Source organism: Centropristis striata, chromosome 4, assembly GCF_030273125.1.
Source record: "Centropristis striata isolate RG_2023a ecotype Rhode Island chromosome 4, C.striata_1.0, whole genome shotgun sequence".
Lineage (NCBI taxonomy): Eukaryota > Metazoa > Chordata > Actinopteri > Perciformes > Serranidae > Centropristis > Centropristis striata.
Genome location: NC_081520.1, coordinates 13,771,848 through 13,786,593, shown reverse-complemented (window position 1 = coordinate 13,786,593; position 14,746 = coordinate 13,771,848). Strand labels below are relative to the sequence as shown.

Sequence of the window (14,746 nt, the reverse complement as noted above, 5' to 3'; positions counted from 1 at the left end):
TCAGAGAGATTGCAGAGAGATTGCTGCCAGTTTTCTTGATTGCCCTCCAGAGACTGATGTTTTGTGAAACAAAGTTCCAACTAAACATGGTAATTAGCATACATTGTTGACAGCAAATTCCTCCCTTTCACCCAGCAAAGCCCTATGGGATGAGGAGGAGCATTATCCATATTTATACGATGCAGTTCTCTATCTCAGCTCTATCACAGTCAAGCTGTTTTCAGAAGCACTGTTCATCTTTTCTCATAGAGCTCATTTCAGATGCAAGGCAGCCCAGCGTGGTTATCTCCATATATCCTTTTGACCTTGTTTATTTACACTTGTGGAAAGAAAATGCTGCCCATAAATGTGGTTTGCTTTTTACTCATTAGCCATTTCCATAATCAAGTTGGGTTCAGGATGTTGTTAGTTCCTCTCAGCATCCAGTTTTCAAGTGAATTAATTTTGTAGGCAGATGGACAGAAGCATTTCCCCAACACAAGAATACAGCTGAGATGAGGGCAAAAAAATCTTAGAAAAACTAAAAGCTCTGCTGCTTGAAATGTCCACCTTAGATACTCTTACACAGACTTGTAGCCTATTTTGATGACTAGTCTTCTCTTTCTTTATTGATTTTCATGTTTTTCAAACAGCTGGAAAAGATTCTGTTGTCAAACTCACACATTGTGTTGTATTGTTAGGCAACAAAATCCAATAAGGCTAAGGCTTGCTTTGGGTTCTAGATCTTAAAAAAGAAACTTGTTTAATCTCACTAAAACTCATAACAATCAACATTTTAAGCAAGATAATTAAATGTAAACATGTATCATTACTGACCATCATCAGGGTCCAGGATCTCCACAGTAGCAATCTCTGGAAATTCAAGGGCTGCCATCACAGGCTCAGACAGGACGATCTGGAAGGTCTCTGACACTTCATACTCGCTATCTGACAGGATCCGGACCTTCCAGGTGGCTGTGGTCTGGCCCGGGTTGAACTGCACCTGTTTCTGAGATTTCCCCCGGAAATCTTTGTCCTTCACTGCAGTGCCATCCTTTGTGCCTATACCTTGGGAAGGACATGGAAATATTGGTTATCTTCATAAATAGGTAACAGCTGCTAAACCTGTGAAAATATACATCAGAGATGATTTGGTACCAGCAACTATTAAAGGAATACTTCACCCTTAGTATGATCATTTGTATCATTTTTTTAAATTCAAGGTGACATTGTCAGTAACTGATAAACAAATGATAATTTCAAGGGTGAAGAATTATTCTAAATGTCTGTGAATCCGGATATATGTGTGACTGTGGATGGTCATAGCTATACAGATATTTTCCATTAAATAAAAGATAAAATGTAACTGCTTTTTTTCCATCTCATCTAAAATCAGGAAAATGTCACGTCCCTGTCGATCTAACCTGACAATATCTGCCTATCTTTCTGGATGCAGTTTCCCACCCCCAGTGCTTTACATTGCCATGGTGGGAGTAAAGCCAATTACCCCTCATGTCAGCCTGGTCTCAGCAGCAGTGGTTTGAGGCTGACTTGTGTTGTCTGACCTTCAGCATGTGAGCTGTTTGATGGGGCCTATAGTCACTATAGTTGTGACACTGGCAGGATTCCTGTTGAGCAGGAGCACTGAAGCCGGTAAAATGTCACACAGTCTCTCCATTGTCTTTGCTAACTGGCCACACAACAAGCAGCAGGGGTCTGGCAGTAAATAGAAAAAGCATGCCTGCTCACCCCAAGGCAATTCTGTAGGCTTCCATAAATGTAAAAAACAAGAAATTACTGGATAACTGAAGCACTCGTGTGAGTATGAGTAACGGCAACCTTTAAAGAAAATCCTGTTTGTGCACAACTTAGAAAGGAAGAAAGAAAAGAGGGAAAACTGAAATAACACATTAGGACTCCACACTAGATCTTCAAAAGACCACAGATTGAGAAATGCATGAGTTTGGGCTTTTAAGAAAATTACCATTCTGTTCTTTGATGAAAATAAAAAGTGGGCTTTGATATGCAAGTACAGACAGAAAGAAAAGGCCCCTGCACATATGTGCTGAGATAAAATGGTCAAGCTCAATGGAGCTTGAAAAATCAGCAGTCTTCAAAGAGTAGCTAAGAGAGGGGAGTATGATATGCTCCTAAGTCTATCTCCTACACAATGCCTGGATTGGCTGGCCCTGATCGCAGCAGTCACTCTGAGGCTTCGCAGAAGGTGGGCACGCTGTAGCCTCCAAACAGTGACACCTGCACTGTGCACATTGACCAGTGAAGCAGTCGCCCATCAGTGGGCTCCTCTGATCAGTGTTCATTCAGGCAGGCCTGGAAAATAAGAGATATTCCCTCTCTTCATGAGAAGGTACTGGCCTGGGATCAGTCACTTTCTCATCCCTACACTGAGGCAGATGGGTGGCTTGAATTGTCAGGCTGCTCTGTTGCCCTGTTTATGCTGCTTCATCAAAATAGTTTGCTGCTTTTGCTCTCCTGTCCTCAAAGCAGCAGAAGAAGATGAGAACTCCAAATGACTGCTGTGAAGAAGTAATGAATGCTCTTGTTTTATTTCTTTTTCTTTTTATCTTTACCTTGAGACAAGATTTTGGTTGTTAGTTGTATACCTGCAGGGGATTTTCTGCAGAAATCTTTTTGAAGAATGTATGATAAAATAAGCTGTCTTAAATAATTATTTTTGGGTATTGGTTTCTCGCTACATAAAATAGTTAATTATTTAAGTGTTGCTTTTTGAAGATTTAAATATACTAATGTTAAATTCAAAACATGGCAGAAAAAGACTTTGAAAAAGCTTTGACAGACAACTAGACATCTAATGTAATGTAATAGCACACCAAAAACACTTTCAATCTTTAAGTTAGGTTTGCAAATGTTTTTCTTGGCTAGAAGCTGAAAAATATATATTTCCAAGGCCATTTAATAAGTCTGAAAGATAAAAACAGAGTTGTGTATGATAAAAAAAAAATCAATGCCAGAGGATGTAAACATGTACTCACTTATAGTAATGAGAAATGGACAACATAAAAGCTTTCACCACTTATGCATTTAGAAAAGTTGACTTAAAAAATTAAATTGCAGCTTCCTTTGTGTGCTTTCCATCACCGGCATGGAGAGGTACATAATCCCCTCTCATCCATTATCATTCCCCTTCATGCTGCCTCAATCATAAGAAAACTGCAATATGAAAGCTATAGTTTGGACTTGAAAGCACACGGCAGTAATTTTGGACATTATAAAAATGCTGGCCATGTTTTCTCTGGGCACTGAACACTGAGTGCATCCAAAGTTCAAAGTAGCGCTTCTTTAATTTATAATGCAACCATTAATAAACCAGTAGCATTGCTCCAGAAAATCCAAACAAAGGACAATTATATGATTGTTTGCCCAAGATACAAGATATAATATTTTGTTGTTTAATATTAATTTGCAAATACATCACTGTGGAGTCATCACACAGACATTTCAGTTGCTTTTGTTGTTGTACATTATAAATATGTTGAACATCATATAAGTGTATTCTTGTTATCACAGTTATTTACTTCTCACTGCGTATTATTATCATCTGTATCTGCTTGTATTTCTGTAAAGCGCGATGATCTGGCTTTAGATGTAATTCACTGAGTGGCAGAGATGGTACAGATATACTGTGTGCAGTGTGAGGCACTATAAAGGTCAGCAAAATTTGCACATTACCTCAGAGATGGTTTATTACTCTGATGCCCTGAGGCATACAAAGATACAGACGACAGTAGAGCGAAGGATCCTGTGGGATTTGACCTTTAACATCAGGCCATTTTAATCACACCTTTTTATGGACAGAATAAATGGCAGCACTAAAGAAGGCCAATGGTGCCTTAGTAGTAAGAATTCCTGCCACTCATAAATGCTTACAGCAGCTTGTTTTTTTAACAATGTTAACAGTTATTGTCTGTTTAGTTCCAGCCAGTAAATTTCTTCAACTAACATTTAGAATGGCACCTATCCATGGCCGCCAACTTTGGGTGACCTTTCTCATGTGCACATGTAGTCCCTGAGGGATTGTCCTGTGCTATTGTGTGATTGGAACGTAAATATAAAGGTCATGACCTGTCTGACCCTAAATAGTGTCAGGTCCAGCTTAAGAGATGTCCTAAAATATATCAATGTGTGTGATTGTAGTTGTGTCTGTATGCTGTGGGGGCTTGTCTTTCAATATGTAGTCTAACCCTAACCCTCTGGCACGTTATTTCAACCAAATAGATAGTCAGTAAACATTACCTGACTAGTATCTCATGGAACTTCCACTTCTTCCTCTTATTTTGTATTATCTATTTAATTAATTTCATATATATTTTCTTTATATATATATATATATATATTGCATTTTTACTTTATTAATACTGATCAATCAATCAATCAATCATAATTTTTTTTACATTATTGCCTTGAATAGTATTATTATAACAAGTGATTTAAAGACAGATCAAAGGCAGTGTCTGCTTACTAACGAATGAAGTCTCCCCCAGGTAGCCCCGACGTTTCAGCACCACTTCCAGGAACTTGACATCTTCATCAACCACGTAGTGTTCCTTCTCTAAAGAGATCCAAGCCCAGTTCAAACGGAACTGCTGGTTCTTCAGTTGATTCCCTCCTGCAAATAAATACAATTGATTAAGTTAAATAAAGTTAAAAAAAGGCTCAGATCTCATCACAAGGCAAGGGAAAATGTAGTAGAAAAGTCAGAATTTAGCTTGACTGGGATGTAAAAATCCAAAGTGTGGAGCTAGGTACTGTATGTGTTTCTGGGGTGGCACATGAATTTTCAAAACCCCTTATTAGAATGAGTTCTTGGTTACCTTTAGGACTTGACTTTGAGACTCCTCGCCCACCTTCAGTGGGAGGTATGAGGGATGCACAGCACTTATGTAAAAGGAATAAGTTTGTGCCGTCTAATTGCTTCATTTCTAATTTAGATAAAGGGTGTCTGTTTCCTGTCTGAACTGGGTTATTTTATCCTTGCCGTTTGAAGTTGGATTCAAAGGCAGAGGCTACAGTCCTGGAGGGTATCACTGCTACCATTTGACCATAAAGACTCAAAGTAGAGCCACATACACAGGCATCAAACACACACACACAGGTACACAAGCACACACAAACACACACTGACTCATACAACCACACCAAAATTTTAATTTCTGGAGCACCGTCTAAATAAACATCCACTGAGTCCTGAAAATCAGCATGCATCCACCACACCGCATAGTCAGAGCTGATGCCTGCTGCTGTACTCGATCAGAATGGTGAGATGCAGATGACTGAGCCTCTAAATATCTGGCAGTGGTGAAAGTGGTGGAAAAAAAGTGAAACTGCCAGGAGGGTGCAGGGACATTGTTCGGAGCTTTTAGAGTGTTGCTGTTGTTTGTGTTAGGCACGACTGAGAGTCTCTACCCCGCCCCATCCCCTGTCGTTATAGTCAGTAAATCTGTTACGTCCAGCTGACCGCTCCGCTGTGTCCATTTCCTTTCTCAATAGGCACGGTGAGACCTATACACATTCACCCTGGGTGTTTTATTATGTGTGAGGGTGAATGCATTTACGAGTTTATGTGTGAGTGTGTGTGCACAAGCGGAATGTTCTCTGCACTGTTCGAAGCTTTTTCCTTTGGCCTAATAGTGGACATACTTCCTCACACAGAGTTAAAATTGGGTCTTAATGCCAAGACACTGATGCCTTTTGACAATATTGTGCCATAACTAGGGACAAAAGGACAAAGTCAGTGTGACGCACAAGGACGGCGGGAGCCCAAAGTGCTTTCCCCTTCTCATAAAACCTACAAGTCATGCAAATCACTTAGTTGAATGAAGTTAATGAACATAATGAACACATGGAGGTATTTTGATGTTTTCTACCAGATAGAGGACTTAAAGTTGTGACAACTAAGAATGTAGTAAGATACTAAGGAAACATCCCTTTCCATAATTTGTCTTTGCGGTTGGTTAACTGCAATAATGGGCTTTATAAAAAATAAAAAAAATACATAAGACAGATGATGATGTTCCTTGAACTTATAGTTCCAGATCAGAGAAAACTTCAGACGGACTTGGAGATGCCAATGCCAAGCTGAAATTGGGACAAAAGGCTGCAGGAACTGTGAAGCTTGAGCCAAAGAGATGGGATGAGACATTTCATGAAATTCTCATGAACACAGAATTTGTTTACCCTGTTGAAAATTGGACCTGTTTTTTTTTCTTCAGGCGACTACTAAACTTTGAGCATTTCCCTGATTTATCACATATACTACAACATATATATAGATCAATTTCTTTAAAGCTGAAACACACACTACATTTTTCAACTTATGAAACTTTTATTCATATGTATATTTTAAAAAAAATCAATGCATACAGTTGGTGTTGCTGTTTGCCTGCTCAGCCTTTAAGTCACTGTTCATGTGCACAACCCATCCGTCAATTAATCCCAAATAAGTTTTTTTTTTTTTTAAATCTCCCCTTATTTTGAATGTCACAGGCATCATTGCCGATTATGATTCCCATAAGACTGGGTGAGAAGGGGCCAGTTAAATGACTGATCATTGAAAAAGATCGGTTACGTTTCGTTGAAGGTCTGCTGTTTCTTTCGGGTTATGCTACAAAACTACTTCTTTATGGTTAGGGAAAAAGGTTCCTGGATTGGCGTTCCAAAACATTTCACATTTTCAGGTACAACACTGCATAGAAATACTGCAAATATAAGGGTTGACTTACTAATATATCCGCAGAGACTTGCAAACATGTTGTTTTTTTTAATGAAAGGGTTCAAGTGATACATTTTACAACTCATACATTCTTGAGGTCTACCACAGTGTAGGATTTGTGCTTCCTGTGTGTTCCAAATCATTCTTCTGGAGACAGGCGACCTGTGTATGACAGGACCTCCCTACTCCATTTGGATTAAAGCCAGCCACATCGCACGCATGCAACCGGTAAACACTGCATGTGTGATCTCTGAGTTGTGAAGGACACCATCCTCCGCTGAGGTAATGGAAATGGAGAAGGTCTTGACTATTTATCTGACTTTATACATTGGCATAGACTTTGTAATAGCTGTAATATGGCAGCAGCATGGAGGGTATAAAAGATATGCAACATCATCTCTCTGCAATCAAACACTCAAGCAGGGACATTTTAGAACCATTTATCGGTTGGAATTATCCAAAGTACCTCATACATTATAATGAAAGAATTAAATAGTTACGTTTTGCCTGGTTATTTACACTGCATTGAAGAAACAGCCTACATGTCAAGCTAATCCTCAAAGAAGCAGCTCTCCCTTTCAAGATAAATCAAGTTAAACACCTGTTTGCCTTCAACAGTATTCACAAACATAAAATGGCTTGATTAATTATTCATTTTACATATCCGGCAAGATCTGAAGAGGATACATCCAGCAGCACTTTCAAATCTCAGAAAAAATAACTCATGTTCACAGTTTATACTACATACAATCCAACCATGACATGAGCAAATATTGAGTATAAGAGGCCTTAAAGTCCCAGCAAAGCCGCAGTGTGGCCTTCAGGGAGCTGGGGAGTGGAGGTGCTCATTTCCAGAGGACCACTTCACTCCTCCAGATTTCTTTCTAATTAAGATAAGCAGGGGTTGGAGTAAGTCCACTTCAAAGAGGCCCCAAGGAAAACACCAGAGTTAATCTTTAACCAGCACTCACAGCAGTGAGACAGAATTTAGTGAACAATATCAGTTTTTCTTATGTTCGGGTCTGTGCTGTGTTCTGCTCGGGACTGCTGTGCAGTGTAGTGCAGAAACATACATCATGTTCAGTGAATACATCACATAAGCTAAAGTCCATTTATGTTTAAATGTATTTCTATATAAAATTCCTATTCTCATTAAAATCATATGGTAATAGCAGGAGTCCTACAAATGCCAGTGGCTAGTCATCTTAATTAATTCACTGAATTAATGGACTGCCTGTCTGCACTCCATCTTGTTGGTTTCTCAAAAACTTTTAGCACTCGTAGGGTAAGTCTCTCTACATATTAGTGTCAATAACTGTCAACTTCTACTATTTTAACCAACTGACCAAAACCAGCCTTCAACAGGAACCCTTTCACAAAAACCCTTGTTCAGTTCATGTAGCTGCACAAGTTCTGTCCACTCACATAGTAGATGTGTGATGAGGGACAGAAGCCTTTTGAAAGAGGCCAAAGAATGTGAGAGACTGGACTGTGCCAGCTTAGTGCCCCTGTCTCCTCCCAGCATACATGTTGCAGACAGCCCTTATTTGGTCACCATGAAGCATCATGAGGCCACGATGCCCCATGGACCCTCATCTGTTCTTTCAACCAGGCAGACAGACAGGCGGCCCTTTGCCCACAGAGCTAGCACCACTCTGATTAGGCAGGATAAATTGGGACAAGCCTGTGAATCCTGTTCAATAGACACAATACATCTAAAAATACTTAATGATCATACACGTCAAATGGACTGTATGAGCTAACAGTTTCCATGATCTCCAATAACTATTATATGCACAATAAAGACTATGCTATAGAAGTAAATGAACAATTGGGTACAGTATCAGTAAAGTGCTCACAGACTAGATATTTCAGTTTAGTTTTAGGCGTGTGATTCACAAGGAATTGAAAATGCAATTAAAACAGACCACACAGGAAGACCAAGCCACAGGAGCTTCTTATAATAATAATAAAGGCATTAAATTTGAATACTGGTGAAGTATAACCCCTTTTCTACCGTTAGCAAAACTCTTGAAGGCTGCAGTTAAAGGAGACTGGAAGCAGAGCAGTTTTAGGGCCCATAATGTACTTCATATGTGGAACGGCAGTTTGAGCTCATCGAGCCAGTCAGCTCAAGCTTTCATTAAACTTTCAATTTTACTGTTCTTTTAAATGAGGGGAACTTTAATGATAGGGAAATGAAATGTTTTTAAAGTTAACTCAGTGAAATATCTAAATATTAAATCATACTACAAACAGTATACCCTGCATCAGGGGTAAATGAGCAGATCATCTCCCCATGCTTTATTTATATACACACATACAAATACTTAAGGTGCATAACAAAATGGTTGATATGGAGACTTCACACCTGTACCAGAAGCCACAAAATTTTGTGAAGCACATTTAAGCACCACGATTAAGCCAGTTCACTCATAATAATTACACAAGTTATTGAAGCCCCTGAATAGACACAGTCGCCCAAAAAGTTGGAATAATTTTGTTTCAAGACACAATCCTCTGTTAACTGTGGTTTCATTTTCATTGTGATATGTTTGGAAAAGATTGATTAATAAAGTTTTGACAAGATATACACTTTATTTTGCCAGAATAAATCACATTGTCACAATAATTTCATGGAAAGAGGTAAAAAAAATATTTTATTCCAACTTTATGGTCAATTTGATGACTTTGTCATTTTGATGACATCAGACTACCAGCAAGATTTAGATTAATCTGGGTTCATTTAAGAATAGTCATAGTCATTTGGGTGATCCTGTCCCTTGACTTAAACTTTGGCCACTTACAAGGTACTGTATTTTAACAAAAAAAATATTAGCTTTGGCTATTAATGATAACCAGAGGAAGAACCATTTCCATTTGTATCACTCAATGAGGTTCTCTTGTACAACTACAGCAAAAACTTTACACTTAAAGCCCCACAAACAGTGAGGCTCTAAAATTAGAAAATTGTCACTTTTAATCCATCTAAGACTGAACACTCTAGTCTCTAGAGGCCGTTAGCGGGTCTCTGAACTTTTAATCTTGTTCATTTGAAATTCTGCAGTAGTATCACGGTTGCATTTGACAAAGAAAATATATTCTATCATCACAACTTATATTAACTCTGTAAAATGAGTTGTTTCTGGGTTACACAATGTACCAGACAATACCAGCATACTTTTCACCTCTCCAATTAAGGGAAAGGGGATATGATAATCCTGTTGAAGGAAAGAAAGCACATGGCAGAGCAGAGAGAGAGAGAGAGCGATATGGTCTAATCACCCTAAGCCTTGTATCAGCAGTAACGAGTTGGCCACGGCTTGAAAGATTTAGAACTGTTATGATTTCACAGGCCCTAAACCCTTTTCTACAGCCTTTCAGGGAACTGGTCTGCCATAAATTTGGCTGCTCTGCAGGGTCTATTCTGGCTGGTGTCGCCTCTGTGTCCGCTCTGACATAGTGGTCACTCTGAGACGACATTTCAGGGGCCTGAAAGAAAGGCCACAGACACTTGTGAACAAAAGTGCTGGGTCAGAGAGCCATGCAAGGCTTAAAGCAAGCAAGGCTTTGCTCTCAGCAGGGAACGTTCTTTGAGATTAACATATGAACCACAACTATAGAGGTGATTTAATTCTCAGTGCTCTCTCCAAATTTGGAATAGGCCATGCAACGGCTGGAATTGCTTTCTTTTCTTAATCTTTCAATGACCATATTGTGAATAAACATTTGCCTAAGCTGTTTTGAAGGTGTTTAAAAATGCAATAACCAAGAAGTGTTTATGCATTACACCTCTGCTTAGAAATATGAATTCCTGTTCATTTCTATGGGAACACAGTAATCTTGTTATGCTCGCTGTGAGGAAATTACAATGCAATTTTGCAGGCTTTTTGGATCATATTTTAACCATTTTATGAGTGTAGAAATAAATCACATCAATCACATATCCTTTCCCTTGTTCTGCCTTATGCAGGGAAAACCTGACATTAAGATTGACAAACTATTACTTGAGCTGCTCAGAGTCAGTACATAACGGTGATGGTTGGATGAGTATAGAAACTAAACCGCTCATGGGAACAAGAGCATATTTTTGAGAATGCAGCACCATTACATTCACAGAAAGTCATTCAAGGTAAAGCACTTAACTTATTACTTCAAGATTTAAGTGTGCCTTCTGTGAGTCAGAAAAGGTGCTGAAATGTTCTTAAAAATGTTGCCCTTCATATGATTGACAGTAAGAGATGTTTTAACCTAAGCAACAACCTTCGCTCTGTTCCCACACTTTCTGGTTTTGATTCCAAATTGCAGCATGAGGTTGTTGTGGAAACTGCACTGTGACTTTCTTGCTGGGTCATGATGTAGGAGTCCTCCCCCCTGTGTGGAAAGGCAGTGAGGAATTCCCCAAAGCTTTTATTTCAGATGGGGCTCCTTTATTTGTGACCCAGGAGAGAATTGTGTCAAAGGAAATACTGTACAGAGTGATTGTAGGGAAAGGTCACTCCTGTCCTGGAAGTCTGCTTCACGCTCTAGTGTCCTCACACAGTGCCACAAATGACGTAATTTGTTATCCGCTACTGAAAACACCGAACACATAACCCACACATTGGCTGGAGGGATAGATTCTTCAAAAAGTTATTGTGGAACTCAAAATGAATTTGTTCCAAAATATTAATCGATGGTTTTACATTTGAAAAAAAGCCAAACAGTAAATGGAAAAACAACTCAATACGGTGCCCTTTGGATATTTGCTAAGGTCATTATTTCTCAGTGCCTAGAAATTAATGGCATCCCATACAAGCAAACATCCTGGGTTTTTAAGTTTAATCCTATTAGCCTCGCCTGGAAATATTAGTTGAAACAGAATCTTTCCAAACACCTGAAGGATTAGTAAGCAGCCAACTCTGGATGCACAACTGCGCAGAAGATCTGCTCGGTCGCGGTTTGCTGATTCTCAATCGAGGGCACAGGGTGTACTGCCAAGCACCCAAGGTCAGGACTTATCCCTGATCATGGCTTCATCATTAGGGCTTTAAAATTAACTGCTCAGACTTGGGTGGGCACAAGTTATTCCATTCTAGTGTTCAAGTTTTTCCTTCTTTTAACTCCATCTTGAAAGATTTACATCGAATCTCCATTCAATACAAATAGTGCAACTGAAAAATGTTACAATGCTATTGACATTCAGACGCCTTGTGTTGTCTGGCCTTGTTCAGCAGAATGATAATTATTGCACCTGAAAATGGAAAAAAAATTATCTGTATTTTTCCTGTATCCCACTAGAAGTGATACATGAATCAATTAGCCAACCTTGAGTTTTGGAGCTTATCCAAAAGAAGTATAAAATGTATTGCTGAGGGCTTTGCCTGCTTCGATTGCATAGGTGAGGTCAGACAAAGTATTCCTTGATTGCCCTTGAATGGCATTCCTGTCTGTCAAAGAGGATGCAGCCTCAAGTGTCTTAATTAACAGTCAGCCACACGGTTTAGAGAGCAAAAGGCTGAACTCTCAATAGCGGGGGAAATAACAACAAAAGGCTGAATTAGCAGCTGCAGGGCTTTTTTCAACGTTCACTTGAAAAGGTCATTGTGGATTTAAAATCAAGAGTTTCTCGCTCATTACCAGTCAATTACGTACAGTATGAACACCCTGAAAACTATTAGACCAAAGAAGCTGAAGTAGCTTTGGCAAATCTGTGACCCACTGGAAAAGGCACATATGGGGAAGTCGAGCATTATATACAAAATCTACTGCATTACAACAACTTAGTGAATAAGTTTTGAGTTGTAAATGATGCTACACTTCTTTTGGGCTAAGCTTGAAAAAACAAACAATATTTTTAAAGTCATGTCACACATTTCCTGACGGAAGAGATGAGCTCATGGAGACAAAATATTTGTCTCCATCCCAGGAGCTGAAAGGCTTGCATTGTTACAAGTGCATGTGTTAAATGCATGTTAGTTCTCCAACGCTGCTGGTGACTGAATAGAAATTAAAGTAGGTAGTGAAATAACAAGGGGATACAAGAGGAAGTGTGAAAATGAGAGAGAAAACAAAGCAACATAACGATGCAGGATGAAGGGACTTGACAAAGAGAGGGGGACGTGCTTTTTCTTGACCCTTGAATGCACAGTGTTTGCTCTCTTGTCAGATCGAATAATGGTGGACTGTTTGCTGAAAGCAGCAGTGTGAGGCCATAGAATATAAAACCCCATCCCAGTCCCACAGACTCATGAGCTCCATACTAATAGAGCAGGGTGTTTGTCGAGGCTGTTCTAACGGGCCTCCATTGGTTTCATTTATAACAACATGTTTCAGCTGCATTTCACAGTTGTTACTTACAAATCCTCACATGTAGAAAGGCTTTTGCCTGAGAGGAAAATGCTCCCTGAAAAGCTGAAATGGTAATTCCTAAAGAAGTGTTAAATGACTCTTGGTTCTTTGTTTATGACTGGTGAAAAGGAGCCTTCAAGTAGAACTGTGCAAACCTGCATGTGAAAGATAAGCATACTAGTCTGCATTCATGAAAAGAGGGGGGAAAATGACTGAGGATTTAGTGTTGTTATTGTTTCCTTCTTGTAATATTGAACCGAAGATTAGTCCGTGTAGCAAAACAAACCCAGGGTTCAAAAATATGTTCAGGTATGTTAAAAAATATATTGCTTCTAAGGATGTTTGCAAAATTCCATTTAGACACACAAACTGCCAGTATTTTCCCCTGTATTTGAGTCATTGTAAAAGTAACTTCTGGATGTCTTTGTATGAGAATGTGAATTTAAAAAAGTCAGAGACACTCTGGTAGTTGCAGGGATAGTTTCTTCGACTTTTGTGAGTATAATAATGGCCACGCAATTAACATTTAGAAAGTTGTATCCCCTCGAGTCATTTTCGTATATTCAATTGTCCAATCATATCTCATGAAAAAGTAATAATGTGAGGGCATCTATTGCATTATGCTGTGTGAGGTTTGCCATTAAGATGTACTGCCCTTGAGTTAGGTAAGCAATTACCTTTCCAAGGCATAGCAAAGTCCATCCATTAATAACATTTTCATTTGGGCAAAGTATAGGAATATGTTTTGATTATGAATATAAGATAGACTGGTGCAGTAACTGAAGAGAAAACCCTATTCTGTTTGTCATAATATGATTGTCAAAGTTTATATTGTTCAGTTCTCAACATTGTCTTTTTTAGGCAATTGGTCAAATGGTCTACTCGGTATTGAACTGAATGCAAAGTTTTAAACCACATAATCTAAACCGATCACAATCTTTCAATCTTTACATTCATTATGTTTGTTGTCCTCAGAGGGAAATTTGATTTGCAGCCAGTTAACTAATGTAGTCACACATAAAATTAAAATTAAAAACCCATCAGCTGAAAAAGCAACATTAGCACTAAGCCTATTCTAGCTTACTAATAAAACAACAAAACTTCGAATTGGGTTACCATTGTCCCTGCATGTCTATGTTGACAGGAAGTTTATGTAACATATAATGCTTTATTGATCTCCACGTGGTAAATTAGATGTTACACATGCAACTTGACAAATGGTGCATTATACAGATAAGTTGTTTACACCATCAACTGGGTATTCAATTGGCAGTTGTGATAAGCTATAATGATGTTATATAAACAGCAATTATTCAAAAAATAAAAAGGTAGCAGCAACGTTTTATCTTAAGACACCTGACAACAAGTGGGTTTTATCTCCTGGGCAAATAAATGGCAAATAAGTCTCCAAAGACACCCAATAAACAATGTTGGTGCTTGATAATCGATTGTCACTCATAAAGTTAGCAAATTAATTTAAAATGGCATTGAACAATATTGAATATGATGGTAGTATCAAAGAGCAGAATCACTCACAAGTTGATGCTCACTGATGGAGACAGGTAGAGATAACAACTATGATAGCTCAGAAACAATCTTAACACTTTGAAAAATAACCACAGCACTGGATCAAATGTGTCAAAACATCAACAAAAACAAAGCTTCAAATAGTTGCTTTCTGTATCG

At 38.7% G+C, this 14,746-nt stretch overlaps 1 protein-coding gene across 1 annotated transcript in view; it reads right to left on the bottom strand.

Moving 5' to 3' along the window:
* Window positions 1-14,746, bottom strand: part of frem2b (FRAS1 related extracellular matrix 2b) — a 53,245-nt gene that overhangs the window by 24,412 nt on the left and 14,087 nt on the right. Inside the window, exons 3-4 of the mRNA XM_059330611.1 lie at window positions 4,481-4,627; window positions 817-1,047 (exon numbers count right to left, since the gene is read on the bottom strand). Of these exons, the coding sequence (XP_059186594.1) occupies window positions 817-1,047; window positions 4,481-4,627 (378 nt within the window). The remainder of the gene's footprint in view (window positions 1-816; window positions 1,048-4,480; window positions 4,628-14,746) is intronic.